Source organism: Bombyx mandarina, chromosome 17 (genome assembly GCF_030267445.1).
Source record: "Bombyx mandarina strain Sakado chromosome 17, ASM3026744v2".
Taxonomy (NCBI): Eukaryota; Metazoa; Arthropoda; class Insecta; order Lepidoptera; family Bombycidae; genus Bombyx; species Bombyx mandarina.
The window spans coordinates 7,795,303-7,822,217 of record NC_143223.1 but is presented as its reverse complement, the minus strand read 5'-3'; the positions used below and the strand labels follow the sequence as shown (position 1 = coordinate 7,822,217).

Sequence of the window (26,915 nt, the reverse complement as noted above, 5' to 3'; positions counted from 1 at the left end):
TTTTATAGAAACTTATAATAATTACACTAGTTTATTTATACAGGTATTGGTCTTCTTTATTTAAAGTCCTCGTAAATATTTATAAAAAAATAACATAATCAATTCAAAGAAATATACACAAATTAAAATAATTCCTTAACCTGAACACAAATTCGAATAATAAATAAAACAATAATAACTATTTATTACGCTTGAAAGGCAAACGTGACTAAGCAACAATGCGTGAACTTTACAGTAGACTAATTTAAAGTTGAAATACCTGAAAGAAAATCTATTTTAACGAATCTAGCTGTAGGATTGAAATGATTTTAATAAACCTAGAAATATATTTTTTTGCGCATCAAATATGGTTATTGCCTATCATTTATGTATAAAGCAGTTATTGTCGCTTTGTCACGTTTGCCTTTCAAGCGTCGATATATATATGATTACATTCAATCCAAATTACACTATAAAACTATGAGAATACGATTTATAATGACTTGCTACTTACTATATTGGACCTTATTTACTTACAACGCATGCGCAGTGCGCGGGCTAATCTTTTCATTCTCAGTCATCGTGCGAAAAGATATGAACTTTATATTTAAAGATATAAAGATACAATTTGAACGCTAGTGATATACGGATGTAATCATTCTTCGCGTTGATATATATCTTTTGAGTTAGTCACTCCCGAGTTACACACCACTGCTGTCAGTTAAATTGCAAAATTATTGATTGAATGTATACTTTTTCGTAAAAATACAATAATTTGAAGGAAAATGGAACACTTAATTAATTATGACAGCGTTACAGCTTATTACTTTGCTACTGGTGGTTTATTTTTGATGTATTTGGCTTTTCGTATACTTTATTCATTGATAGTACAAAATAATTTTATGCAAACCCAATACAGAGCTTATGGTCATACTTGGAGAAGTATTCAGTGTAATAAGTCAATCCCCTATAATATATACGTAAGTGAAAATTTGTAATTTAGAATTAAGTGGTTTTTCTTTACTATTGGAACCGAGGTATTGATATGGAGGTCCCGAATTTAGTCTCGTATCTCAAAAAAAAATAATCGTAACTTACGTAAAATATTCACTTTGTTTTGTAATTAAAATATAGGTTTATCGTTTACATACACTCTGTTATCTCAACGCTTAAGTTACTGTTTAGTACCAGATGGGTCGTGATCTTGCATAACCATGTAAGTTAAGTAGGTAGCTAAAAATCTAGAAAACTCCAAAACTCATTTTATATCTTTAAAGGTCTAACATAACTATTGTAATATCTTTCCCACCCATTTCCAGAATAGCACACATGTTAATTTTTGGACAGGTTTATAGAATACAAATATGCTTCTAACATTGCTTCCAGGTTGCTCATGAAAGCGTTAACATTGTGTATCACTGAGTAATACACATTATATGCTTAGCTCATTAGAATGATAGGCTAGAAAAACATAATTCCTAAAACTTTTAATATTTGCAAAATCAAAATACCTAATGATATAAAACAACAGTTTAATTTCTTAAAAATTATATGATTAAATGTTTTTCATTAAATGTACTTAATTGATTTCAGTGTACAGTTTGTGAGAAACTTATGTTGGCTGTAGTTGGATTGTTTTGTGAGTGTTGTGCTGTTAGTGCATGCAAGAAATGCTACAAGACAGTGGATAAGAGATATAAATGTAAACAATTAACATGGCCTTCTAATAAAATATTTCCTCATCAGTGGGTTGATGGTTGGTTTCATTTTATGTTGTAAAGTTAAAATTAAATTTAAAAACATTTTTACAATACGCATAATAATTTATTGTTTTTAGCTGATGTTTTGTGATGGTTGTTTTCTTAATTAATAAAAACATTTCAGTTGGAATTTCAAGAACAGACATTGCTGAAAATAATGATCATAGTGATGATAGTACTAAGAAATATTTTTGTAGCTGGTGCCAAAGAATAAAGTTGTGTAATAATACTAGAGATTTGAAAACTGAGGTAAAGATACTATATAGTTACTCTTAAAAAGTCTTAAAATGCATGAACTAAAGAATACAGTGCAATAATTGACACCACAACAATGGAATCCATCATGTTGATTCTTGTTATTGTTTTATTTGTGTGTTTTGTCTATGCATATTGTAATCAGAACTGTTAGAAATATTGTTACTCTAAGCAGAGAAACAATGCTTTAATGAAGCCAACTTAACAAAATAAATTGGCTAGAGAATAGGCTTGCATAGCTAGTTTCTAACACACTGCCTATTTCTGCTGCAAACCAGTCATATGCTCTAGTTGGAAGGTGGGGCAGCTGTTATACAATACTATTGAAAATTTGACTTCAAGTCTCACGGTGGGTGGGTGATATTTCTTTATTACCAGGTTTGTGAAAAGCTTGATCGTAGCTAAAAAAAAAATTGAGCAATGAACGTAAATGGAAAAAGAGGGGCAGACAACCTAAATTGTAATGTCTGGTGTTTACTTAATTTCTTTAAATAGTTGGATAGGTTGCAGATCCAGTCAGTCTTTTTACAGAGTATTGTTCTTGATTTTTTAGGAGGTTTAATGACAAAGGGAAGATTTTTCACTGAACGGGTGAAAATATTCAGTAGATTGATGGTCCCAATGTTACTGATCAGAACTTATATATATATGCAAGCTTATCTTGAAAATGTCATAAGGGAGATTCAGGCATCTGTCAAATATCTTGTGTTGTATGGTAGTTACCCCTACAATTTTAAATGTAAATACTAGAAACAAACATTTGAAGACTTTATTTAATTGCAGCTTACAACATCAGACAAACAATTATCTTAGAGGTCAAGATTTTGCTTTTAGTATTACTTAGGATCAGATGATAAATTTAGGAAAACTATTAATGAATATTTGTAAAGTGAAGTATGTGATAAAATTTATGATTACTGAATCGATAGCATATGATTGACTATGTGTCGCTCTAGGTCAATTCAATTTTTAATTAAAATCATTATTTCTTCCTTGCTTCTTTGTGGCTAAAGAGAAATGCTTCTGACTCATCTATTTGGAGTTAATGTCAAGTAAAACTTCTGATTATAAACTTTTCAAAGAGCATTTGAGGAACAAAATACGTAGTATACAGTTATCAGATCATTACTTTTTGTTCATGCCAAAGTAATATTTTTGGATTTATTTTTCAGCAATGTGACTTCCATAAATATAGCAATATTATCATTCCACCCACATCAGTACAAATGGAGAAAGGAAATGTTATTAGCATTCAGCCAGTCAATAACAGCAATTGGGAACCTCTGATAATTATTGGTATTGCATGTTTCTCATAACAACTTCTTTTGAAATGTACGATTTTAGTAATGTTACCTATTATCACATAAGTAATTATTCCATTTTAGCAAACAGGAAATCCGGCAGCAACAGGAGTGATGAGATACTTTCATTATTTAGAGGATTACTCAATCCAATCCAGGTATTTTTTTCCAAACTTCCATATTATTAGAACATGGTTACCAAAATCTTTAGAAACCTGAACATGAATGTGGCCTCAGTATGAAAAGTCAATATCAAATGGGTGGGATGAATGAGCTCACTTGCTGTGAAATAGTTACTAGAGCTAATAGAAAGCACGAAATGATGGCTGCCGCCCATCATTGGTCGTAGGGCCGAAATCTCAATTGTATTGTATAATGGCTGTGCCATGCTTCAAATCGAATTGCCTGACATCATCTATACATACTTGTGCATGTGATGGATCATAAAATCTATCAAAAGCCTGGTAAACAAAATACCTACTTAACTAATATCAAGCCGATGGAAAGTTTATTGTATAATATTATTGATATGATATTAGTCATTATAAGTCGTCGTGGCCTAAAAGATAAGACGTCCGGTGCATTCGTATCTAGCGATGCACCAGTGTTCGAATCCCGGAGGCGGGTACCAATTTTTCTAATGAAATACGTACTTAACAAATGTTCACGATTGACTTCCACGGCGAAGGAATAACATCGTGTATTGAAAATCAAACCCGCAAAATTATAATTTGTGTAATTATTGGTGGTAAGACCATGTGACTGGGAGAAGGGCAGGATAATGATGATGATGATGATTGGTGGTAAGACCTCTTGTGAGTCTGTGCGGGTGGGTACCACCACCCTGCCTATTTCTGCCGTGAAGCAGTAATGCGTTTCGATTTGAAGGGTGGTGTAGCCGTTGTAACTATACTGAGATCTTAGAACTTATATCTCAAGGTGGGTGACGCATTTATGTTGTACATGTCTATGGGCTCCAGTAACCACTTAACACCAAGTGGGCTGTGAGCTCGTCCAACCATTAAAGCAAACAAAAAAAAATATTTGACATGACTTATAACTGTAATGTAAATGCAGAATTGTTTTAATTTTAAACAGGTGATTGACGTAAGCGTGACCTCCCCTGAAAGTGTAGTGCGGTGGCTCCCTGAGAAATGTCGTGTGTTGGTCGCAGGTGGGGACGGCACTGTTGCTTGGGTACTTAATGCTTTATTCGCTGCGCCGCACATCAAGGTAGTTACTACTGTTTGTAGTTGTTTTGTTGTATTCATTAATTTAAGGAGTATCCAAGTATTGTAGTCTCCGATCTAAGTCGAAGCGAAATTTGGAAAGGGCAAGGAGACAAACGGCACTAGCTACGCCCAAAAAAAAACGAAAAACGGTTTATTAAATTTTATATTTTATTATTACAGGGAAAACCAACATTAAATGATTCTCTTTTAAAAAAAAAAAGGTTGATAAATAGCATTTTTTTATGGATTCAATTGTCATATATTTTAACACTTGCTTCAAACGTTTCAATTCAAAAAAGCCTTTTCTTGATTTTTAAAACGCATTTTTTATTTTTATTCTTATATTGTACTGACCAGGCGGCCGTGGCTATCTTCCCTATGGGGACCGGTAATGATCTGTCTCGTGTGCTCGGCTGGGGTCCGGGCTGTCCGTCATACATTGATGCACATTCAATCATTAGCAGCATAAAACAAGCAACAGTTGAACCATTGGACAGGTAAGACTTTTGAGCTGAGACGGAAGATGACTCTGATGGTGCATTATTATTGTATTTGTTATTGTATAACGAAATTGATAACTCCACTGCACTGGAATCAGTGTCGCTATATGTGCCTCATGGCTAGAAAGTTGTTGTTAGAAATTACTTAAGCTAATTATTAATACCTTACAAATGTTATGGTTTATACTGTTAATTTGTAAGTAGACTAAATAAATAAATAAAGAAATCCATACACTGTCGATTTCTCAAAGTAATAGGGGTGTTTTCAAAATTCTTTATATTAATTAATGGCACAATAATATAGCTCCTATGATATAACTGTATAAGTTCCTACTTCTTTTGTATTTTATCTTGTATATTTTTAGTATTTATTTGTATTTAATCGTATGTAAGTTTATCTTATATGGTATTTATTTGTCACATATGTATATAAGTATATATTTTTATGTAAGTTTATTATGATATAGCACCGTCCAGTTCACTTATTCCTCTCCCTGCAAGGTTGCCTGGAAGAGATCGCTTTTAGCGATAAGGCCGCCAATTTATATCACCGACTTTTATTTGTTTTATTAATTTACTCTGTACATAATATGGTGTTAAATAAAGAGTTATATTATTAATTTTAGATGGAAAATTATTATTAAACCAAAGCGTGGCCGTCTCGGTCGGCGTGCACCGGAGTGTATATTGCACGCTTACAACTATGCGAGTATTGGAGTAGACGCTCAGGTCGCGCTCGACTTCCATCGCGCCAGGACGCAGTTCTTATATCGATACGCAAGCAGGACCCTTAATTACGTAAGAAATTAGAGCAATATCACTAGTATAAGTGTTTATTTTTTTTATTTTTTTATTTTCGTGCCCTTGTAGGCAGACGAGAATACGGCCCACCTTATGGTTACCGTCGCCCATGGACTTCAGCAATACCGGGAGCAGAGCCAAGCCACGGTCTACCGCTCAATACTCTCCACAAGCCTCGTTTGAAGAAGGACATGTCATAGCGCTCGAGAAACACCGTGGAGGGGAGCTCATTCCATAGCCGGATGGTACGTGCCAAAAAAGACTTCTGGAAACGCACTGTGGATGACCGCAGTGGCTCCAGGTAGTATGGATGAACTGTACTCCGGCGGCGGGCGGTGCGATGGTAAAAACGAGATGACGGTATCATCTCGAACAATTCCTCAGAGCACTCCCCATGGAACATACGGTACAAAATACAAAGGGAACCGAAGTCCCTCCGCAGACCCAGAGGTCCAAACGATCCGTGAGAATGGGATTTGATGATATTTAAATGTTATTACCGAAATTTCGAATAATTTACAAGTATCTTTAATTATAGAAGCCCTAAAAACGTCATTACGGATGCTCCCGATCCATTAACGGTGCTTTTAGGCACCACAAGCACCGGTCACAGTCCTCGTCGAACCCGTCGCTTGCGACGAAGGGCTCGACGAGTAAATTAACCCATAGACATAGCCCACAGAGTTTCTCGCCGGATCTTCTTAGTGGGTCGCGTTTCCGTTGCGGTGGTAGATTCTGCGAAGCACTGCTCTTGCTAGGGCCAGTTTTAGCAACACTCCCGGTTTGAGCCCCGTGAGCTCACCTACTGCTAGCTCGGTGAACCTAGAATAACCCCTCGAGGTTACTAGAATAGGTAGAAAAAAAAAATATATAGTTTTATTTTTCTTAGATGGTTCGACGATCGCACAGCCCACCTGATGTTAAGTGGTTACTGGAGCCCATAGACATCTACAACGTAAATGCGCCACCCACCTCGAGATATAAGTTCTAAGGTCTCAGTATAGTTACAACGGCTACCCCACTCTTCACACTGAAACGCATTACTGCTTCACGGTAGAAATAGGCAGGGTGGTGGTACCTACCCGTGCGGACTCACAAGATGTCCTACCACCAGTAATTACGCAAATTATAATTTTGCGGGTTTGATTTTTATTACACGATTATTATTAGTTTTGCTTATTGTTATTAGTTTTGCTAGAGATCGATTTTTTTTGTTTGAAACACCACGATTTGGCTGGTTTCCTCATCTCATCTATTTTTGTTGGAGGTGATTTTTCCTTAACGCGTAAGTGGGAGCCTCTACTCGCCCGAAAAAATAGAACAAAAAGGATTGACTTGACTAAATTATTTACTAACCTACTCGACTAAATCTTAGGTGTTCAAACACATTCAGCTACTAAATTACTCGATACTCGACTAAAATAGTTGCCTAGTTCGAACAAGGCTTAAGCGACAATAACTGCTTTATACATAAATGATAGGCAACAACCATATTCGATGCGCAAAAAATTTTATTTCTAGGTCTATTAAAATCATTTCAATCCTACAGCTAGATTCGTTAAAAATATTTTTTTTCCAAGGTATTTCAACTTTAAACTAGTCTACTGTAAAGTTCACGCATTGTCGCTCAGTAACGTTTGCCTTTCAAGCGTCGATATGTCGCCGCAGATAGCGTACGTGTTCCTGGGTGTGGGTCGTGCGCTGGACGACGGCGGGTGCGAGGGGCTGGAGCGGCGGGTGCGGTGCTGCGCGGACGGCGTGGCGCTCACCCTGCCGCCGCTGCAGGCTCTGCTCGCGCTCAACATACCCTCCTGGGGCGCAGGCGTGCACCTCTGGAGTTAGTCATCTCATTTTTTTTTTTTTAAGGGATTTTATGACCTGGTAACTACGACCTTTAAGTCATGTCTTATTTTTATTTATATTTTTATTTTTATGAAAAATGATAATATGGAGTGAAATAAAATGAAATGAAATGAAGATGATTAATTTGAGACATTAATCAACTGGGATGAAATTAAATGATATAAGATGATATGGGATGAAATATACTCTTAGTAAAATGGTGGTCCTTTACTGAGATTTTTTCAGTGGACTTTTTGGAGGATCCCGAGAAGTTACGTGCAGCGGCTTTGTTTCATTTTCTCACATTTGTGCACTTTCACAGATATTAAACAGTTGGTAAACCACCGTTATTGCATATTTAAGCCTGAAGAAACACTAAATAGACAAAATAAAACAAATCACACAACTTCACTCCTCAAGTTCCCGCCAAAAAGTATTTATCTCACACATCACATCGAAGCCATTTAAACTTGCCTACAGCAATACAAAAGTCGTGGCCTAAACGATAACACGTCCGGTGCATTCGTATTCGTTGGGGGTTGGTGCTTCCCGCTTCCGTAGGTTTAACCCGCGATTCCCTACAAGTGACCCCTGGGTGGTGCTAAACGGGAGCCGAAAACATAACCGGTGGTAGGACCTAGTCCGACTGGCTGGCGACCACCCTCCAACTAGAGTCCGCCGCCAAATAGCCTAGCTGTGTTCCGGCGTGTGGGTTGGAGAGCCAGTTCTATCCCTTTCCTTTCCCCTTCCTTGTTGGGGGTGAGTCTTGGTGACGCCTGGAACTTGCGGAGCAGACGTGCGTGCGAACTCACGGGGCGTGATTGTTTGACGGGGGTATAGGGAGACCCAGTGAAACGGTACCCGCTGCCGCCCGCCGGTCAGTAGGGGACCTGAACCCGGGTGTCTCTACTAAACTCCGCCCCGGGAAGCTGTCCCGCCAACCGGTGTAAAATCCTGTCGTGCGGTCGTCGTGCCGGAGTCGGAGACCGGAGTGGATCCCGGCGATCGCACGCAGAGTGGACTGGGGGCCCTTCCATGCCCTGCGTCAGTCTCTCACGCAACCCGTGGTCGAGCGCGTACTATGTTCCGCGCTTCATTCAGGTGTTACCTCGATCTCACCTCCAACATCCTACCTCTCCTAATCCTACTCTCCGAAAATTTAAAATCATGAAGTCGACAAAGAAAAAGAAAAGGGTTTCACAGGCGGTTCCCCATTCCACATTTAATGTGGATTTCAGCAATGTCAGGGGCCTACATAGCAACCTTGACGCCGTACACCACCACCTTGAGACGGCGCAGCCTGCCCTGCTTTTTTTAACGGAGACGCAGATATCTGCTCCGGATGATACCTCATACCTTGAATACCCCGGCTACGTATTGGAGCACAACTTCCTGCGTAAAGCCGGGGTGTGCGTATTCGTCCGGGCTGATGTCTGTTGTCGCCGTCTTCGGGGCCTCGAACAACGGGACCTGTCCCTCTTGTGGCTGCGCGTAGATCACGGGGGCCGTAGCCGAATCTACGCGTGCCTGTACAGGTCCCACAGCAGTGATGCAGGTTCAGCTCTGTTTGAGCATGTGCAAGAGGGGACTAACCGCGTGCTTGAGCAGTACCCATCTGCGGAGGTGGTGGTTCTTGGAGACTTTAACGCTCATCACCAAGAGTGGTTGGGGTCCAGAACCACTGACCTCCCGGGTCGGACTGCCTACGATTTCGCCTTGGCCTACGGCTTCTCCCAGCTGGTGACACAGCCCACCCGTGTCCCAGATATCGAGGGGCACGAGCCTTCTTTGTTGGACCTTCTGCTGACCACAGATCCGGCCGGATACAGTGTGGTGGTCAACGCTCCGCTTGGATCGTCTGATCACTGCCTTATTCGTGCTGCCGTACCACTCTCTCGTCCTGATCGTCGAACGACGACCGGGTATCGAAGAGTTTGGCGGTATATGTCAGCAGATTGGGATGGATTGCGTGAATTTTACGCATCCTACCCATGGGGGCGGTTCTGCTTTTCCTCTGCTGATCCTGACGTCTGTGCGGACCGTCTTAAAGACGTGGTGCTCCAGGGGATGGAATTGTTTATTCCCTCCTCTAAAGTGCCCGTTGGGGGTCGCAGCAGACCCTGGTATAACAATGCCAGCAGGGATGCTGCACACCTCAAGCGGTCCGCATACGTGGCATGGGATAATGCCAGGAGACGTCGGGATCCTAACATCTCAGGGGAAAGGCGGAAATATAACGCCGCTTCCAGGTCCTACAAGAAGGTAATTGCCAAGGCAAAGTCGGAGCACGTCGCTAGAGTTGGCGAGCGATTGAAGAGCTATCCCTCCGGGAGCCGTGCTTTTTGGTCGCTCGCCAAAGCTGCAGAAGGAAACTTTTGCAGGTCAAGTCTCCCACCACTGCGCAAGTCCGATGACAATCTGGCCCACAGCGCGAAAGAGAAGGCTGACCTTCTGGTCAAACTCTTCGCCTCGAACTCGACTATGGACGACGGGGGTGCCACACCACCGAACATCCCCCGGTGTGATAGCTCCCTGCCGGATATCTGCTTCACACAGTGTGCAGTCAGGCGGGAGCTCCGACTCCTGGACGTCCATAAGTCGAGTGGGCCAGACGGCATCCCCGCAGTGGTTTTGAAAACGTGCGCCCCTGAGCTGACACCTGCGCTAACGCGTTTGTATCGCCTCTCTTATTGCACTAACAGGGTTCCGTCTTCATGGAAGACCGCCCACGTCCACCCTATCCCCAAGAAGGGTGACCGGTCGGACCCATCGAGCTACAGGCCTATCGCGATAACTTCCTTGCTTTCCAAGGTGATGGAGCGAATAATAAATACACAACTCCTGAAGTATCTTGAGGATCGCCAGCTGATCAGTGACCGACAGTACGGTTTCCGTCACGGTCGCTCAGCTGGTGATCTTCTTGTATACCTTACTCACAGGTGGGCTGAAGCCTTGGAGAGCAAGGGCGAGGCTCTTGCTGTGAGCCTTGATATCGCGAAGGCCTTCGACAGGGTCTGGCATAGGGCACTTCTATCGAAGCTACCATCTTACGGAATCCCAGAGGGTCTCTGCAAGTGGATCGCTAGCTTTTTGGATGGGCGGAGCATCACGGTCGTTGTAGACGGTGACTGTTCTGATACCATGACCATTAACGCTGGCGTTCCACAGGGTTCGGTGCTCTCCCCCACGCTTTTCATCCTGTATATCAATGACATGCTGTCTATTGATGGCATGCATTGCTATGCGGATGACAGCACGGGGGATGCGCGATATATCGGCCATCAGAGTCTTTCTCGGAGCGCGGTGCAAGAGAGACGATCAAAACTTGTGTCTGAAGTGGAGAACTCTCTGGGGCGAGTCTCCGAATGGGGTGAATTGAACTTGGTTCAATTCAACCCGATAAAGACACAAGTTTGCGCGTTCACTGCGAAGAAGGACCCCTTTGTCATGGCGCCGCAATTCCAAGGAGTATCCCTGCAACCTTCCGAGAGTATCGGGATACTTGGGGTCGACATTTCGAGCGATGTCCAGTTTCGGAGTCATTTGGAAGGCAAAGCCAAGTTGGCGTCCAAAATGCTGGGAGTCCTCAACAGAGCGAAGCGGTACTTCACGCCTGGACAAAGACTTTTGCTTTATAAAGCACAAGTCCGGCCTCGCATGGAGTACTGCTCCCATCTCTGGGCCGGGGCTCCCAAATACCAGCTTCTTCCATTTGACTCCATACAGAGGAGGGCCGTTCGGATTGTCGATAATCCCATTCTCTCGGATCGTTTGGAGCCTCTGGGTCTGCGGAGGGACTTCGGTTCCCTGTGTATTTTATACCGTATGTTCCATGGGGAGTGCTCTGAGGAATTGTTCGAGATGATACCAGCATCTCGTTTTTACCATCGCACCGCCCGCCACCGGAGTAGAGTTCATCCATACTACCTGGAGCCGCTGCGGTCATCCACAGTGCGTTTCCAGAGATCTTTTTTGCCACGTACCATCCGGCTATGGAATGAGCTCCCCTCCACGGTGTTTCCTGAGCGCTATGACATGTCCTTCTTCAAACGAGGCTTGTGGAGAGTATTAAGCGGTAGGCAGCGGCTTGGCTCTGCCCCTTGCATTGCTGAAGTCCATGGGCGACGGTAACCACTCACCATCAGGTGGGCCGTATGCCCGTCTGTCTACAAAGGCAATAAAAAAAAAAAAAAAAAAAAAAAAAATGTAGTGATGCAACGGTGTTCGAATCCCGCTGGCTGGCACAAATTTTTCTAATGAAATAGTTACTTAACAAACATTCACGATTGACTTCTATGGTGAAGGAATATCATCTTTTAATAATAATCAAACCCGCAAAAATATAATTTGCGTAATTAATTACTGGTGGTAAGACGTCTTGTGCGTCCCCACGGGTAGGTCCCACCACCCTGCCTTTTTCTGCCATGAAGCAGTAATGAGTTTCGGTTTGAAGGATGGGGCAGCCGTTACTGTAAAAACTGAGACCATAGAACTCACGTTTTGAAGTGGGTGGTGGCATTTACGTTGTAGGTGTGGATAGGCTTCGGTAACCATTTAACACCAGGGGTGAGCTCGTCCGCCCATATAAGCTATAAAAAAAATCCAGAAGACGTAACAGTCGTGTCCGCAACCTACATGCGTGCTTAGTGCGAGTTTAACGTTTTCGATAGCGTAAAAGTTAACTCAAATTTGTATGCAGTTGGAACAGCCCTAACGGCAAACGTTCCAACTGCATACAAATCTGAGTTAACTTTTACGCTATCGAAAGCGTTAAAAATCTCGCAATAAGCAAATCGGTTCTTAAAAGTTTATCGGAGCCGATAGAAACCATAAGGTGAATGTGGTCACCCACATCGAGACAAGAGGTTGAACCCTTAAACGTATTGCTATTCCGGTTTTTCAACTTTAACTTCTGCCACCGATAACTACGTGATGAAGTTTTCGCTTTTGATAGCTACCACAATGGTACTTAGTACTTACTGTGATAATTGTTAACGTACATGGGATATTCAACTTGTTAGATTTATTTACAAATTTTAAACATGTCAATAATTGGTGACCAGTGCATTTGAAATTATTACGTTTCAATTTAAATACAAAGAATAACAATTTTTTGCAGAAAAACTAAAAATTCTAAAATCGTGACATCAAAATGTTGTCTGTACAATTCGTATTGACACTTATCCTTTGTATCTAGGTATGGGAGGTGAAGACGAAGTCGAAGAACAAAGCATGAGCGATGGAAAATTGGAGGTATAACTTATATTTTAATAATACTGATAATATATTTTAATTTTATGAGAAAACAAACAATTAAATCCACCGCCGGTACCGATAAATCGTGTAGTGTAAAAGTGATGCTCTAGGGTAATTACCAGAGAGCAATATGTTTGAGCCTATACGCCAAACGACTGCCTAGCGAGCTTTAATTCTGTATACAATTTCAATATCAAATTTTCTCATTCTATTTATTGTTCTTTATAAAAAAAAAAATCCATTGATTCTATTGGGGTGAAAACTGCTGAACGATATAGGCACTATTAATATTGTGAGAGGTTGATGCCCAAGCAGTCGGAGCTCGGATCCGTTTAATCTGATTTTACTGTGATTTTTACGCGGTGACATCGCATACTACATCTATCGTATATTAAGGGTTCAGAAGAAAAAAACATAAAAAAAAACAATTTAATCACTACAATGTTTGTGATGCTCAAACTCTAATTATTATTTTTTTCCCTACATAAGCTGATGGTCTAGAGAGACCATATCAGCGTAACCTTGACTAGTAGGTGAGCTCACGGGGCTCAAACCTGACGATTTTGAACACGAACCCTAGCAAGAGCCGTGCTTCGCAGAATCTACCACCGGATCGGAAACGCGACCCACTGAGAAGATCCAGCGAGAAACTCAGTGGACTGTGTCTGTGGGTTAATTTACTCGCCGAGCCCTTCGTCGCGGGTTCGACGAGAACGATGACCGGGAACGTTTCGAGCAAAGGCGTTGCTATTTATAGGCACTGTACCCCTCTACATTATTTTTACATTCGTGTTTCCTAAATATATATAATTAATAATTGTAGGTGGTCGGCATTTCGTCTTCATTTCACATTGCAAGACTTCAGTGCGGTCTGGCTGAACCTTATCGTTTCACACAAGCGTCCAATCTCAGAGTGAGTGAAACTTAATATAGATGTAATTGTCGTTAACTTTAGAATCATAATGTTACATACATCTCTATACATATTTAAAAATGAATTGCTGTTCGTTAGTCTCGCTAAAACTGGAGAACGGCTGAACCGATTTTGCTAACTTTGGTCTTGAATTATTTGTAAATATGAAAATGCTCCGAACTAAATAAAAATACAATTTTTCCTTTGATGTGTCCCCCCCCCCCCCCCCCGTCGGACGGATTCCTTTTGTTTGTTTTAAGTTTATTTTATACAAAAGTTTAGGTCTTTTATTTATAGATTAAAGCACTACGAAGTTTGCCGGGTCAGCTAGTACCTACATAAATGTGTATCGTTACAGATTGATCTAGAAGGTTCGTGTGCGATGCAAGTGGACGGCGAGCCCTGGATGCAGGGTCCGGCCACCATTTTACTGGAGCCGGCCGGACAAAGCACCATGCTGAGAGCGAACATAAAAAGATCTGAATAATAAAAAAAACAATTTGTCTCATATTTATTATGAAAATTTTAGCCTTGTGAAACGTGATTTCTTTAATTATTATTAACTAGCGATCCGTGAAACAAAAAAACACACACGTGAAACAAAAAAATAAAATAAAAAAATAAAATAAAAAGTAGCCTATGTTCATCAGGGACAATGTCGGCTTCTAATGGAAAAATATTTTTTCAAATCGGTCCAGTAGCTTCGGAGCCTATTCGAAACAAACAAACAAACAAATCTTTCCTCTTTATAATATTAGTATAGATTATGTTAATTATACGTTATTCAATACGAACATTTACCTTAAAAGCAAATCAAAACTAATAGGAAGGAATGAAAATTACAATTCCAGCAACATTTGTTTATGAATGCGGAAAATTAATGAAAATTGTCAATTGTTGGTCACATTAGAATTCTGACTTCAGCACATTGCGAAGTTAAGATCGCGTACTTGAAATATCAATTCATCATCGCTGTCAGTATCAAGTTGAATGTATTAATGATGTTAGAATAACATTAATTTTGCTATCGGATAACATCTGATAACACGACGACTGCTTCACCTTGGCTTTCAAGAGAACAAAACATGCGTATCGGGCGTGACTGTAATTTAGATAGAAAAAGAATGTGATTACAAAAGTATGCATTGTAAATACATACATATGACTATGTAAGAATAAAATTGCTATTGTTTAAATTTGTTGGTCATTTATATAACGTAACAAAAGTCTAATCCGATACCGATCTTAAGAATGACATTCTCGAGATGTGCCTCATGTCGTCATTGGCACTCCCGGAAACTATGGGAATTTCGCCGGCTCATTCTGCGGGGACCGCGGCTTCTCAGTCATTCCACAAAGAAGTCGCAGGATATAAGGTCCGAGCTTCTCGGAGGCCAAGGGATATCATCCTTTAGGCTTAGGCCTATAGGCTTATAGGTGATCTATACTAACTTTTCAGTTTTCCGCTAACTCGGTATTCCATGTATGTAGTATGCGTCCAAATGGTTGTCGAAATTATGTTCTCGATATGAGCACACAACCGTCTTCATGTCTGCGCGATTAAACTCTGATGACTTCTGTTGAAAATTAATTTTTAATTAAACAATTTGATTTGTTAATAATAAACATTTGGTATGTTTTTATAAATTAAGGAATAAAATAAAAACGTAAACGAATAATAATTCAAATAGTTTTTGTGTGTCTCAATATTTGTGACTGGAAAAGTCCAATTGTGTCTTTTGGTTTCAAAAAGATGAGACTTTTCAAAATATCATCCCTCAAATGGTTATAAATTTTCGATTAGAGTTGTAAAACGAACCTCTGTACCAAAGATTTGACTTCTCTAAGTACGTATACAATATTCGTATGTATAACATTTACAAGTCATGGTATTATCTAAGGATTTTCGCTAATTGAGTACCTAATGCAATTTTAAAAATAGGAAATATAGGTATAGTAAGCGGCACGTAAGTTGGCAAGGTTTTGGTGTAGTGGGGCTTATGTCGCGCATAGTACACATTGCAACAAAAAAATTGTCACTTTCATTGCCCGCATATAATTTAATTTTATTTTATTGTTTATTTGCCATAACTTATTTTTAAGCCTGTGTGTTTTGAAGAAAGTTAAAGAAAAGAGGAATTCGTGAAGTGTATTAATGATGAAGTTAAGAAGTTTATTTTAAAAAATATACTTAATATTAAAAATGATGTGTCGCCGTCGTCACTATCATTTTCTAATAGTGCTACCCCTTGGATTAAATTTATGGTAGCACCTGAGCTGGTGGAAGGAGTTGGCTCCTCATCGTCGACATAACCAAGAGTCGCTGTTGTCACTGGCGTAAATAATAAAACGCTCAGTGACTGAATCTACTATATGGTCATTGGTATTTGGTCCTGGCATTGCAAACAAATTTAAAACAATAATACTCGTAACAAAAACTAAATTTAAACAATAATAACAACTCCTAACAAAAACTTAGTATAAAAAAGGGTATCCTACAACTTAGTAGGCGCATGTGTAGCCGGGAGCGAATGGAACGTGGACGCGGTGCGGGAGGGGAGCGTCGACTGACTCACCAATCGCGCGCTCGGAACGGTGCTCGTCTTTCCCCGCGTCCCGCTTGACAACCAAAGAGACCTAAAAAACGACTTCTGCGCATCTAATGACTCTTGCCAAGTCACGTGCCGGGTACTATATGTGAGAATATTCAAAATGTATGTACATAGTTGATATGAGTTAAATTTATAAAAGTTAGACGATATGCGTTTTGCCTTTGAAGTAATATAGCGTCGCGTTATTGCGTTACCCATTAAGACCCATCGTCAGGTCGAGATGGACGTGTTCGTGCCAAAGTTTGATAGCAAAAAAAATAATTTTCAACATCAGAGCCATATAATCAGATATTCAATTTTCAACATATTATTGCTGATCTATAGTGAATAAAATATAATGTTATGTAAATATGGGTATGGCCTTTCGACATCGAGAATTAGAACTAAGCAGTTAGAAATCTATCTTAATACAAATACAGGTTTTTAGTACGATTGGATAGTGCTGTGATTGCACTGTTCATGTACCATTACAATTATTAATGTTTTATTATGAAGGCATGACATCTGAGAACAGGTTTGAGAGTCATGCACTTGTTTTTGATCTCTAATTAATTTTAATATAATTAATTGAAATATATTTTCACCAAATAAAATATCTTATTAAATCTATACTAAATGCATTTTCTTTTTCTATTTCTCCTTAACCGTTCCTAGCTGTCTTTTGTTTACGTTTAAGAAGTAAAACAAGTTTTCCATTAACAATAGCTTTAATAATTCAACAACACCATAGACTAATATTAAATTTGGAATTCTAAAACACACTATGAATATACTTGACAGGATTTTGAAAGGTCGGCCATTAATAGAACACACCGTTCCTTAAAATCTAAATCTTAATTTTTCTAGAAGTTCTGCAAATGTTTGAAGAGCATTAAATATTTTATTCAAAATTATACTCTTAGATAGTAAAAATGCATTATATGCATTAAAAGACAATCTTACAATAATAATAAATAAAGGAATATTATGTTATGTATGTATATTTTTAACTCCAGTTTGTGTATTCGAAATACACTACAAAACAGTAACAAAAACTGCAACAAAAATATACCTCACACGCTACTCGTGGGTCCGTTCAGATGTTTGAATTCATATTTGAAATTTGTCAAAACGCTTGTATACACATTAACGACATTACATTTACATTTTAAATGAATTAACAATTTCGTAGTTCACTATTAAAAATCACCATCCAGCGGAAGAACACATTAATAATAATCTAACATTCAAGTATCTGAACATACGACGCTCTATGAGCGCACAACACTAATTATGCTAAGGAACGATACTGTGACTAGCAAAATGTTTCGTTTTTTATTTAATAGTCATAATTTACTTCGTTTCGTTTTTTTTCAATAATTGTTAATTCTAGTCGAATATCAACTTAGTTGTCGAATATTTACGTATGAAATTCGCCCTAAAAATATAACTCTTGGGAATCGCTATGCGGTAGATTTAAAACTAAATGTATTATGCGAGATTTTCTATTATCTGACGGCAACTTTAAAACCACAGTCGCCGCAGAATATTCGGATGGAGCATGCGGTTTCGAAACCTGTGTACACGATGGGTAGCAGTATGAAAACCAAACGCAAAGGTCTTTGCCGACAACTATAAAAAAAATTGTTAGCAGGGATTTAGGGTAAAATGTTCCGAGAACTGAAAGTTATACGTTTTTATCACATCCTTTGAGTTTTCACTTCATACCATTTAGAATTTCCTTTCGAAAGTTAGCTTGGATTCAGCTCCGTAAGTTCGTTTTGTTTCTAATCGAAAGAAAACCGGAGTAGAAATAGCACTAATATCTACTGCTTTTTCGGAAGATTCCCCTGTTTAATGTGATTTTTTTTTCAATTTTTACTGCGGGAATAATCATGTCTACCAAAATCTTGAAATTGTCTTCAAGCACGTTGCCTTCGAGGCCCCAGAAAGCAATCCATAATTTTGAACATGAAGCCCCAAATACTATTAATGACTGATATTTACATTACCCCTATTGTATTTTATTTCGAAAACAGATCTCACATAGTACAGGTGCTTTTTTTGGATCGTCTGATTTCTGCTGTTTCGACAATAAAATCTAGTCTTACAGAGGATTCCACGCTTCTACTATGCGCATCGCTTTCAAAATATGGTTTCAGGGGATGAAATATATTATCTTTATTCCAAACTTTGAACTCTAGCTGTTGGAGTTCGTAGCAGTCCCAGAATAAGTAAAACCAGTGCTAATTATGCACATTGCAGATAGCGTCAAGGCTGAATGTTAACGCTAGCAGTACATGATAGTACTACTATTCATTACAACTTTTTTTAGTATAAGAGTTCGTATAATAATGGTGATAGGTTATCTACACAACATTGTATCATCATCCAAAACACGTTTGCAAATATCGTGGCCATGTGGAAGCGGGCCAATATGCATAATTACAAGCGACGAGTGAAAACGAGATGAATGTATATCTCTGTGCATCGTCCATACTTTCATAAGTTTTGTTTAATTTGGACTTAAACGCACGATTCTTTTTTAGATTGTACTGTGCACGCAATTGCTCATTTGATAGATAAGCGTCACAGACGTTTTGCTTATAGGAAATGGTGCGTAGAGCGCAGGTAAGCAAATTTATATTATTTCATGTCAGACGACAAGCACATATAACTCATCTACATTATTAACCGACTCGCAAACTGTCCCAATAGCAACTTTGGAGTTCATTGCTTGAAATCGGAGGATTCCGTCTTCGAATGGTTTACAGCATTTGAATAAACGACATGGTATTCAAAATACGCGCACCCAAACGACCTTACATTGGGTCACGGAAAATGAGTTCGGGGTTTTTATTTGGGCCGTGATAGGCAAAGGCGTTCGATTGGGTTTAAAATATTCTATCTAGTTCTATTGAAGTTGCCGTCAGATAAAATTCACGAAGGAGACTGTCTCAAAATAACCTCCTCGAAGCACAGCCGAGAGAAAAGTATTAAAACTCGTAATCTCGAACAAATAACTCAGCTAAATCTCCCAGTGTGAATAATTATTAATTTACAGTATATTCCGTTTCCGGCAAGAGTTCTTTCTGCTCAATGAGTTATGTTCGGTATGGCCTTCCTCGTATTTAGAATCACGAGAGCTATTTATGGGTTAGGTGAGAGTTCTTCTATTATTATTTTATTATAGAGAGTTATTCTACATCAAACGAGTTATAAAGTTGTATACAGACTACATTTGTACAATTCAATTTTGTTTTCGTTGACAACAAATAAAAAGAGGGGTACATAAATTGGACAGAATAAATAAGTTTCACAATTTATACCTTAGAATCTATTCATAAATATTCCAAGGAATGTATAACCAATAAAAAGTATAAAAAATAAAGTTTCAATGTCGTGGAATTTTGTGACGAGGTCAGTAAAGTTTTAAACTAACTTATTTTATACGAACATGTATTGGCACAAAACATTCAACTTTGCTTAATTTTTAAATTAGGTACCTATTAAATCGGGTTATTGATGCTTAATTTGTTTTCGATTGATCAACAATCGTGTTAAGAAACTTAACAAATTTTATTACACCGTTATATTAGTTACATTTATTTCTAAAAGATCGAATCTCTGCAGAATCCTTGATTGTTGTTTTAGTTCAGTAATTTTAAACAGTCTTCAGGGCTCGTAAATGAAAAACACTCGTTTTGGTTAGACCAAGGATGCACAAAGTGGCCGACATAAATGAAAACTGATTTGGGGGATTGACGAGGTCTTAAAATCGATCCCTATTAATTAAGTTCTTATGTTTATATCTTTACTTTGCGATTTTAATCTTTTTCGAAAAATAATTACATTCTAGCTAGTTTTATGTATGTATGTAATTTGTATTAATAAACTGACTGAATTTTGTCACGTCTTTTGTTGAACTTTGATAAGAAAATGATATCAATTCTACTCGCTTAACCAAGCGAGAGGTTTTTAGATAAGAAAGGAAAGGAGATAGGAAAAAAATTATAGATATGATTTTAAAAGTAATTTTGTCATAGGGGTTTGAGGTATTAGTTCGTTTCGGAAAAGAGGTCTTTTGCCCAAAATAGTGTGATTTATACCAAAATTTCTAAGCCATTTTTTTTTAGAAAATATAGATTTGTGTATACAATCGCTACTACTGAATACAGTAATGGCTACAGTTTTATTTCGTATAAAACGGTTTGTAGGCGGTCCCTAAGAAACTACCTACGAGTAGTTCTTTTTTTTTTTACCGTCTTTCTGCCCTTTTTAATTTTCTAAATTAGTTTATTGGCCACCCGGGGTCGTTAATTCAAGTTTTGGGTATTATTAAATATGAAGTTATACTCATAAAAAAGTATTTGTTTCTAGTACCTACCTATAATGTTTGCGTGAACTTTCTATAAAACGATCTTTGGGTATTTTTTTAACAGGTTAAGATATTATAATAAGCGTTCTTTCAAGATGTTTAACAGGAAGACGACAACGATGTACGACAACAACTACTAACAATTTTTAACCATTAAATCCTTTAAGAGTAGGTACACGCTATAAATATTGGTCATGTTGTAAATTTGTCAAAAAAGTATTAATTTCAATTACATCACAAATAAATAAATAAATAACAAATTTTTGCTGTGTAGTTTTTGTAAAAAACAGAAATGTCAAAATATAACATAAAATTAACTTTCCTTCATAAAATAAAAATCTTAAATTATTAAATAAAATTGCCGAGGTAACTATAACTGTTTCACTTTGTGAATTTTCGCGAAAACCATCATTGGAATTAACTAAAATAGACCAGCTATCTAACAACTAAAAGGCTAAAAATTTAAAATTTAAAATAAAGCAACAACGAAAACAAATTTCGACATTTACGATTGACTTTTCAAAATTCCAAAATTCATTCTAAGCTGTTCTAAGAAAACAAAAGTCAAAATAGTGTGTGGTGCCAGTCTCACGAATGCTGGAATGTATCCTTTGAAAAACGCCAAGGGACTCTCTTTTGCGGTGTTCTTGACGAGTGAGAGTATACTTTTGATTTCACCCGGCTTCGCATTCATTGCCCTGGTCTTTAGGACGTCCACGGGCTGAGTCATTGTTGTTGCTATCGCACCCTGTAACGGTTTCAAATACATAATCTTGAAGCCTAGAATCTCCATACGAATGTTATTTTAATCAAGGCCCATTGGCTTTATGGGGGGCAGAGCTTGTTGGCTGTGCCACAAGCCATACTGCTTTAAGCATGAACTCATGCTTTCCCGTTGGAATGGTGGGGCTGCTAATTTACGATACAATTAAGATCTCGATTTCTTCGGCAAGCAAAGGCGGCATTCACCTTGTATCTTGAATATACAATTTATTTCAACAGTTGTTCTTGGTCCATTTTATTGATTTTTATAGTTTAATAAGATATATCTTATTAATATTGGCAATAAATTCTAATAAAATTTCTTACTGATCTATAATTAATAAGATTTTCAATTAATATTTAAAATTCATGTATAATAATATTATTCCACTAAATTTATCAAATCAACAAAAATTGGATATATTGACAATGTAATGAGTTGTGAATCACATTAAATAATGGCGAATATTTCAAAATGTAAATTATTTTATAAATATATAAACATGTATAGAATACATAAACAAAATAAAAGCTTACCGCTAATAAGCTGGATGTTACGTGAGTGGCAACATTTTCTCCAAAGTATGGTGACGAAAGGAGCAGTCCCTTGATTTGATCATAGAATGACAGTTGTCCAATTGTCATGAGTGCAGCACGAGTACAGGTCATGGTGGCTCCAGACCACAATCTTAACACACCTTCATCAACTGCAACCCGCCACAAGCCATGTATTGCATTCTTGTAACTAAAATAATTAAGGAAATATTTATACTTTGAGTTTTGATTTGTTTCTTATTAATAAGTAAATTATGGTCTAAAAAATATAAAAAAATACAAGCAAAATGAGACTCTTCTTATTTAAATTCAGTTGCTAGTTTTAATCATGTTTGTGTGTCTGGAAAATAAAATATAAACATGTTTTTAATGTTTCAGATAGGCAAGACGAATATTTGTTATAGGCTGTCCACCACTAAATGATTGTGGCACCTGCCCTCTTTGAGATATGCAATCAAGGTCTTAACAGTATTGTAATATGATTATCCTACTGTTCAGATAGGGATACATTCATGCTTAACAATATTAATAAGTACAAAAGTATAAAATAAAAGTAAATATCAAGAATTTGTGTTTTTATAAATTCATATAAGGTTTTCTGATTGAAATTGATTTAGTTACTAAGAAAATCATAATGTAATAAAGAGTTAATTACTTTCTCCTCTGCTCAGGTGGAAGTTTGACATCATTTTGCATTCTGACATTGACTAAATCGGCCGGATTTCCGACAAAACCACCAGTAAATCCACCAAGCCCAGCTAAAAATGCTGACATGTAGAAAGGTATCGCGCTACCCTAGAAACAATAGCTATTAGTATTGTTAGTGCAATTCAGATAATTGGGATATTTTGTGTTTACAATTTCTGATAATTTAATCTTCTCTTTTAAGTGTTATAGTTATAAAACTATGATGGTATCTTTCCATATTCATACAACAACCTAAAGATATGATTTTCTCTCTTGTTATGATGGCTGGAAATACATGCACAAGACAAGAACATCTTTAAAAACAGATATCTTAAAAGTATTGCACCTGACCAGAAATCTAATGTGGATGTCATTTAACAGTCAATCACTATAATTAACCACTAGACTTGACAGACAGACTGACAGATTGATTGGTTTTTATCTAAGATGAGACAAAGTCCAATATGTTGTTTAAGTGTGCTTTATTTTAATTCACCCATTATTTTCTGTGAACAAATAGTTATGGGCTATGAAGTGAATAATAGATTGTATTAAAAAATAATTTTATAACTAAAAAGTATTTATTATTATTTAAAAACTCACGTCTTTTGGTGTCATATGCTGCTTGGAAATTTCATAAATTCCAAATCTAGATGTGGAATATGTCAGCTGTCTTAATAAAGAGGCTGATATACCATTGTACAACCCTGAGATTCCTAGAAAAGAAAAACTTAAAATTTGTCTGTATAAAAAAATCATTGATACTCCATGTCCATTAATTTCTATGTAATCCATAAGTAATTATATTTTATATGTAGAGGTATCATTTCATCCTTATATATTACCAACTATCATTTCCATACAAAACATGTATGTACATTTACATTTTTTGCTACATGGTAATGGTCTGTTGAGATATGCACAGTTGTAAATTTGTATTTATATTACTTTGAGGATTAGTGTTTTTCAGAACTTGAATTATAGTAATATGAAAGTGATATAGTTGCTCACCTTGGTTCTTTAATACAATACCAGTAAGTTGTATCATAGAAATATTTTTTCCCTTTTGTGTCTGCATTTGAACCTTGAGCAAGTCTAGTGGATGTGTGATGCATGCTGCTCCTGCAGATGCCAAACCACCAAAATACCATCGTGATACTTTTACTTCTTTAGACATGGTATTTTGAACTGCAAAAATACATTTTCATTTGTAGTTTAATTGTTTAAATTGTTTAGCACTATTAATTTACATTTTACTATTTTATTACTTTTTATTACTATTACACTTATGTTGTACTAAATTAAAATTTATCATTCATATGCTTGTCAATCTAAGTTCGAAATAAACCAAATAAAATTGAATAGAAATCACTATTTAGTTTGTCATTATTTAAAATCGCTTTACATAGTAGATTCCACGGTGACAACGACCTTAACCTTGACAAACGACATTGACAACAATTGACAAAGTGACAAATGACAGCAAATTGAGATCAACATTAGGCCCGGGCGAGTATGTACTATGATCACTGAAACTAAGTATGAAACCTATCTATGACTATGATGTATTCAACTACATATACCGAATGGTAAAAGCATAGTTAATAACACGATCACAATTCAGTGACGTCGGCTATGTCTGAGCAGATTAGGTAAACCACATTGGATAAGCCTTCGTATTAAAATGTTGGGCTAATATAGGAACCACCTTAATTTTTACTTTGTTTATTAGAAAAAAATAAATATTGTCATTTCTACGCAATTCACAGAGTACCTACCTTCGGAAGCTTTTCGGCCAAGAACGGACGGACGTACAATATGCGTCCGGGCTTAAGATGAAAGTTGCGTCATGAGCATGTCATGTGCTTGTTCCCGATGGCTGTAAATGTGAATATGGACAGGCAATAGAAATAAAAATAGTGTTTAGCTTTTTGATACAAATGTCATTATTACCATATTGTTAATTAATAAAAATTTTCTTAAAAGATAAATCGCACAACGCGTATTCTATTTGAATTGAAAGTGAATATTAGTTCACGTTGGTAATCTTTTCCAATAATAATTCATTTAGGAATAAAAAAGAATAAACTAGCAAGTTGAAAGCAGGTATAAAATATTTAAGTTTTAGAAAATATTATTTCTTAAGGAAAATCATTTTTATAACCTATATGTTAGGAGAAAAAAACCTTGGCTTTTGTTTTACTTTGTTTACATAATTAAAACGGTTTCTAAAATGAAAAAATACAAAAATAACTTACCTTACTAAAATATTCCAAATATATTGAAATATTTGTGAGGAAAGGTAACTTGTTGGATGAAAGTTAAATTAACCACTTCTTTCTATAAACGGTAAATACGTGTTATTATGTAATAAGTTATTTGGCAAGTTTTTGAATACATGAGAAAACGAACGATTAATGTCGATACAGAAGGTCTCGCGCGAGCGAACTCGACTTTTCTCTACGCATGCCGACAGCGTTTTGACTGAAGGAAGATATGTTAGATTTTGCGATAATAGTATACTCTCAGTGACTGGCGTTTCAGTAAATTTATCATTTATGTCCCTTTAGCGTCACAAAATATAGGTACCTATACCTATGTATTTATTGGCAAAGAGCTTGTTGCGAGAATTTTGTGAAACTGCTGTAATTTATTGCAAACAGCTCATTGTTTCAGGATGTCTGACATTATAACATCATGTCTACAATTGCAGAAAAATATATCTACCAACAGGATTGTGGTTAAAGAAATAAATGGTTGTGATGGTTCATTCATTGTCAATTGTGTTATCAGTTACTGTATTAAGCAAAACAGCCCTCTTTTGATAGTATCCTCACATAACTCAATAACTCATTACCACAATGTTGGTTTAAGAATGAACCATAATCTGTTTAAAAGTTGTGAGGCTGGGGTGATAGATTATTTTGATTTTGGTGACGCAACATTAACAAATATAATGGAGTATGCTGAATCTGATCAATTGCTCATAGATGTGCTGAAAAAAATAGAAGAAATGCAGCGTAATCATGACACAGTTAACATTATTTTTGATGGAATCACACATTTACTAGATCTTCAGTATACATTACAAGAAGTGAATAAGTTTTGTTCTGAAATTATAGAAATTGCTGCTAAATCAAAAAATCCTTTTGTAATATTTCATTGCAATGATGTGATGGAAGATGATGCTAACCACTGTTTGGCAAATTTGCTATCGCATAAAGCACAAACTGTGGTTGAAGTGGAAAACCTTTCTTCAGGATTGAGTTCAGATGTCTCAGGTCATTTGACAATAAAATATCCAGGAAACAAATTCAATGAAGAACACATATATACAGTGGATATGAAGCCAAAAAAATATCTTTATAAATTGTTTGACAGAGGAGTAAAATTGCTTGCACCTGGTACTGTTTAACTTTGTGCACAATATACTATTATTATGAGAATAATTTAAGTCTGACTTACATATTATGTATAAAGGTAAAGTCTATTATATATAAAGCTTTCATAGAGCTTTATTCATCATTCCTTAACTTAACCAAATAAAAAAATACCCTTTAATATATATGTTTTATTGATTGGCGAATTTGTGTAAAACATTGTTATTGTGTTTTAGTGTAATACTTTTATTTTTATTGCCTAAAAAAGTAAAAAGCCACTGTGATGTCAAGCCAAGCAAGATGGTCAGGGGACAAAATCACTACATACTGCTATTTAGCAGTGAGTGATGTTTTTTCTAGAAGTTGTTTATGGTAGAAATGATATCTGTATACATAGTTCAAATGAATTATGCTGGTGGTGGTACATTGTATAATAATAAAAAATATTGGAACATTAAATTAGTAAAAAATATAAATATATTTTGGTGATCAGTTTTTTTTATATATTTATAACAGAAAAACTGAGTGAGCTTAGTTTTTGTTACAACTAAAGTTTAGAATATTGTGAAACTTAGGATGGGAACTATCTTACATGGGAATGCTTCTTCAGAGTTGTAATAACAGTATATATAAAGGGGAAATATATACAATAGAATCTTTACGATCCACTAACGCTGCTTTTAGGTACCTCAAGCACCGGTCATCGATCTCGTCGAACCCGTC

General features: G+C 37.0%; 3 protein-coding genes across 12 annotated transcripts; 2 read left to right on the top strand and 1 right to left on the bottom strand.

Moving 5' to 3' along the window:
• The first annotated feature begins 528 nt into the window (after nucleotides 1-528).
• Dgkepsilon (diacylglycerol kinase epsilon) lies at nucleotides 529-15,035 on the top strand. The gene is made up of 12 exons (XM_089734509.1): nucleotides 529-959; nucleotides 1,573-1,735; nucleotides 1,864-1,988; nucleotides 3,167-3,290; nucleotides 3,380-3,453; nucleotides 4,394-4,528; nucleotides 4,885-5,024; nucleotides 5,654-5,825; nucleotides 7,497-7,665; nucleotides 12,868-12,923; nucleotides 13,750-13,839; nucleotides 14,198-15,035. Exons 1-12 carry the CDS (start codon nucleotides 765-767, stop codon nucleotides 14,324-14,326), a joined length of 1,572 nt encoding a protein of 523 aa, XP_089590635.1. The 5' UTR covers nucleotides 529-764; the 3' UTR covers nucleotides 14,327-15,035.
• Nucleotides 15,036-17,139: 2,104 nt separating this feature from the next.
• On the bottom strand, nucleotides 17,140-25,322 carry Dic1 (Dicarboxylate carrier 1). 3 transcript variants are annotated; one of them, XM_028188217.2, is made up of 7 exons: nucleotides 25,071-25,322; nucleotides 24,591-24,691; nucleotides 23,824-24,000; nucleotides 23,416-23,528; nucleotides 22,781-22,920; nucleotides 22,108-22,315; nucleotides 17,140-21,556 (listed from the first exon to the last, which is right to left on the bottom strand). In XM_028188217.2, the coding sequence occupies exons 3-7, from the start codon at nucleotides 23,987-23,989 to the stop codon at nucleotides 21,314-21,316; spliced, it is 870 nt and encodes a 289-aa protein (XP_028044018.1). In that variant the 5' UTR covers nucleotides 23,990-24,000; nucleotides 24,591-24,691; nucleotides 25,071-25,322; the 3' UTR covers nucleotides 17,140-21,313. The 3 variants fall into 3 exon arrangements, with proteins under 3 accessions (XP_028044018.1, XP_089590637.1, XP_089590636.1); XM_089734511.1 differs by lacking the exons at nucleotides 24,591-24,691; nucleotides 25,071-25,322 and adding an exon at nucleotides 24,110-24,296; XM_089734510.1 differs by lacking the exons at nucleotides 24,591-24,691; nucleotides 25,071-25,322 and adding an exon at nucleotides 24,081-24,294.
• On the top strand, nucleotides 24,450-26,651 carry LOC114253355 (elongator complex protein 6). 8 transcript variants are annotated; one of them, XR_016324538.1, is made up of 3 exons: nucleotides 24,450-24,464; nucleotides 24,582-24,918; nucleotides 25,476-25,668. XR_016324538.1 is itself a non-coding variant. In XM_089734512.1 (2 exons), exon 2 carries the CDS (start codon nucleotides 25,490-25,492, stop codon nucleotides 26,225-26,227), a length of 738 nt encoding a protein of 245 aa, XP_089590638.1. In that variant the 5' UTR covers nucleotides 24,686-24,914; nucleotide 25,489; the 3' UTR covers nucleotides 26,228-26,651. The 8 variants fall into 8 exon arrangements, 7 of the variants coding, with proteins under 7 accessions (XP_089590638.1, XP_089590639.1, XP_028044015.2 ...); XM_089734512.1 differs by lacking the exon at nucleotides 24,450-24,464 and having other exon boundaries at nucleotides 24,686-24,914; nucleotides 25,489-26,651; XM_089734513.1 differs by lacking the exon at nucleotides 24,450-24,464 and having other exon boundaries at nucleotides 24,686-24,914; nucleotides 25,476-26,651.
• Nucleotides 26,652-26,915: the final 264 nt, after the last annotated feature.

Bases quoted from the DNA above. Each gene is read 5' to 3' on its own strand.
- Dgkepsilon (XM_089734509.1), top strand. From the start codon at position 765: ATGGAACACTTAATTAATTATGACAGCGTTACAGCTTATTACTTTGCT. The intron at 960-1,572 runs GTAAGTGAAAAT...AATTGATTTCAG, and splicing joins CAATCCCCTATAATATATAC to TGTACAGTTTGTGAGAAACT. The intron at 1,736-1,863 runs GTTGGTTTCATT...AAAACATTTCAG, and splicing joins TCCTCATCAGTGGGTTGATG to TTGGAATTTCAAGAACAGAC.
- Dic1 (XM_028188217.2), bottom strand. From the start codon at position 23,989: ATGTCTAAAGAAGTAAAAGTATCACGATGGTATTTTGGTGGTTTGGCA. The intron at 22,921-23,415 runs GTGAGTTTTTAA...TATTGTTTCTAG, and splicing joins AGCATATGACACCAAAAGAC to GGTAGCGCGATACCTTTCTA. The intron at 22,316-22,780 runs GTAATTAACTCT...TAATTATTTTAG, and splicing joins CCACCTGAGCAGAGGAGAAA to TTACAAGAATGCAATACATG.
- LOC114253355 (XM_028188212.2), top strand. From the start codon at position 25,127: ATGAAAGTTAAATTAACCACTTCTTTCTATAAACG. The intron at 25,162-25,488 runs GTAAATACGTGT...TCATTGTTTCAG, and splicing joins ACCACTTCTTTCTATAAACG to GATGTCTGACATTATAACAT.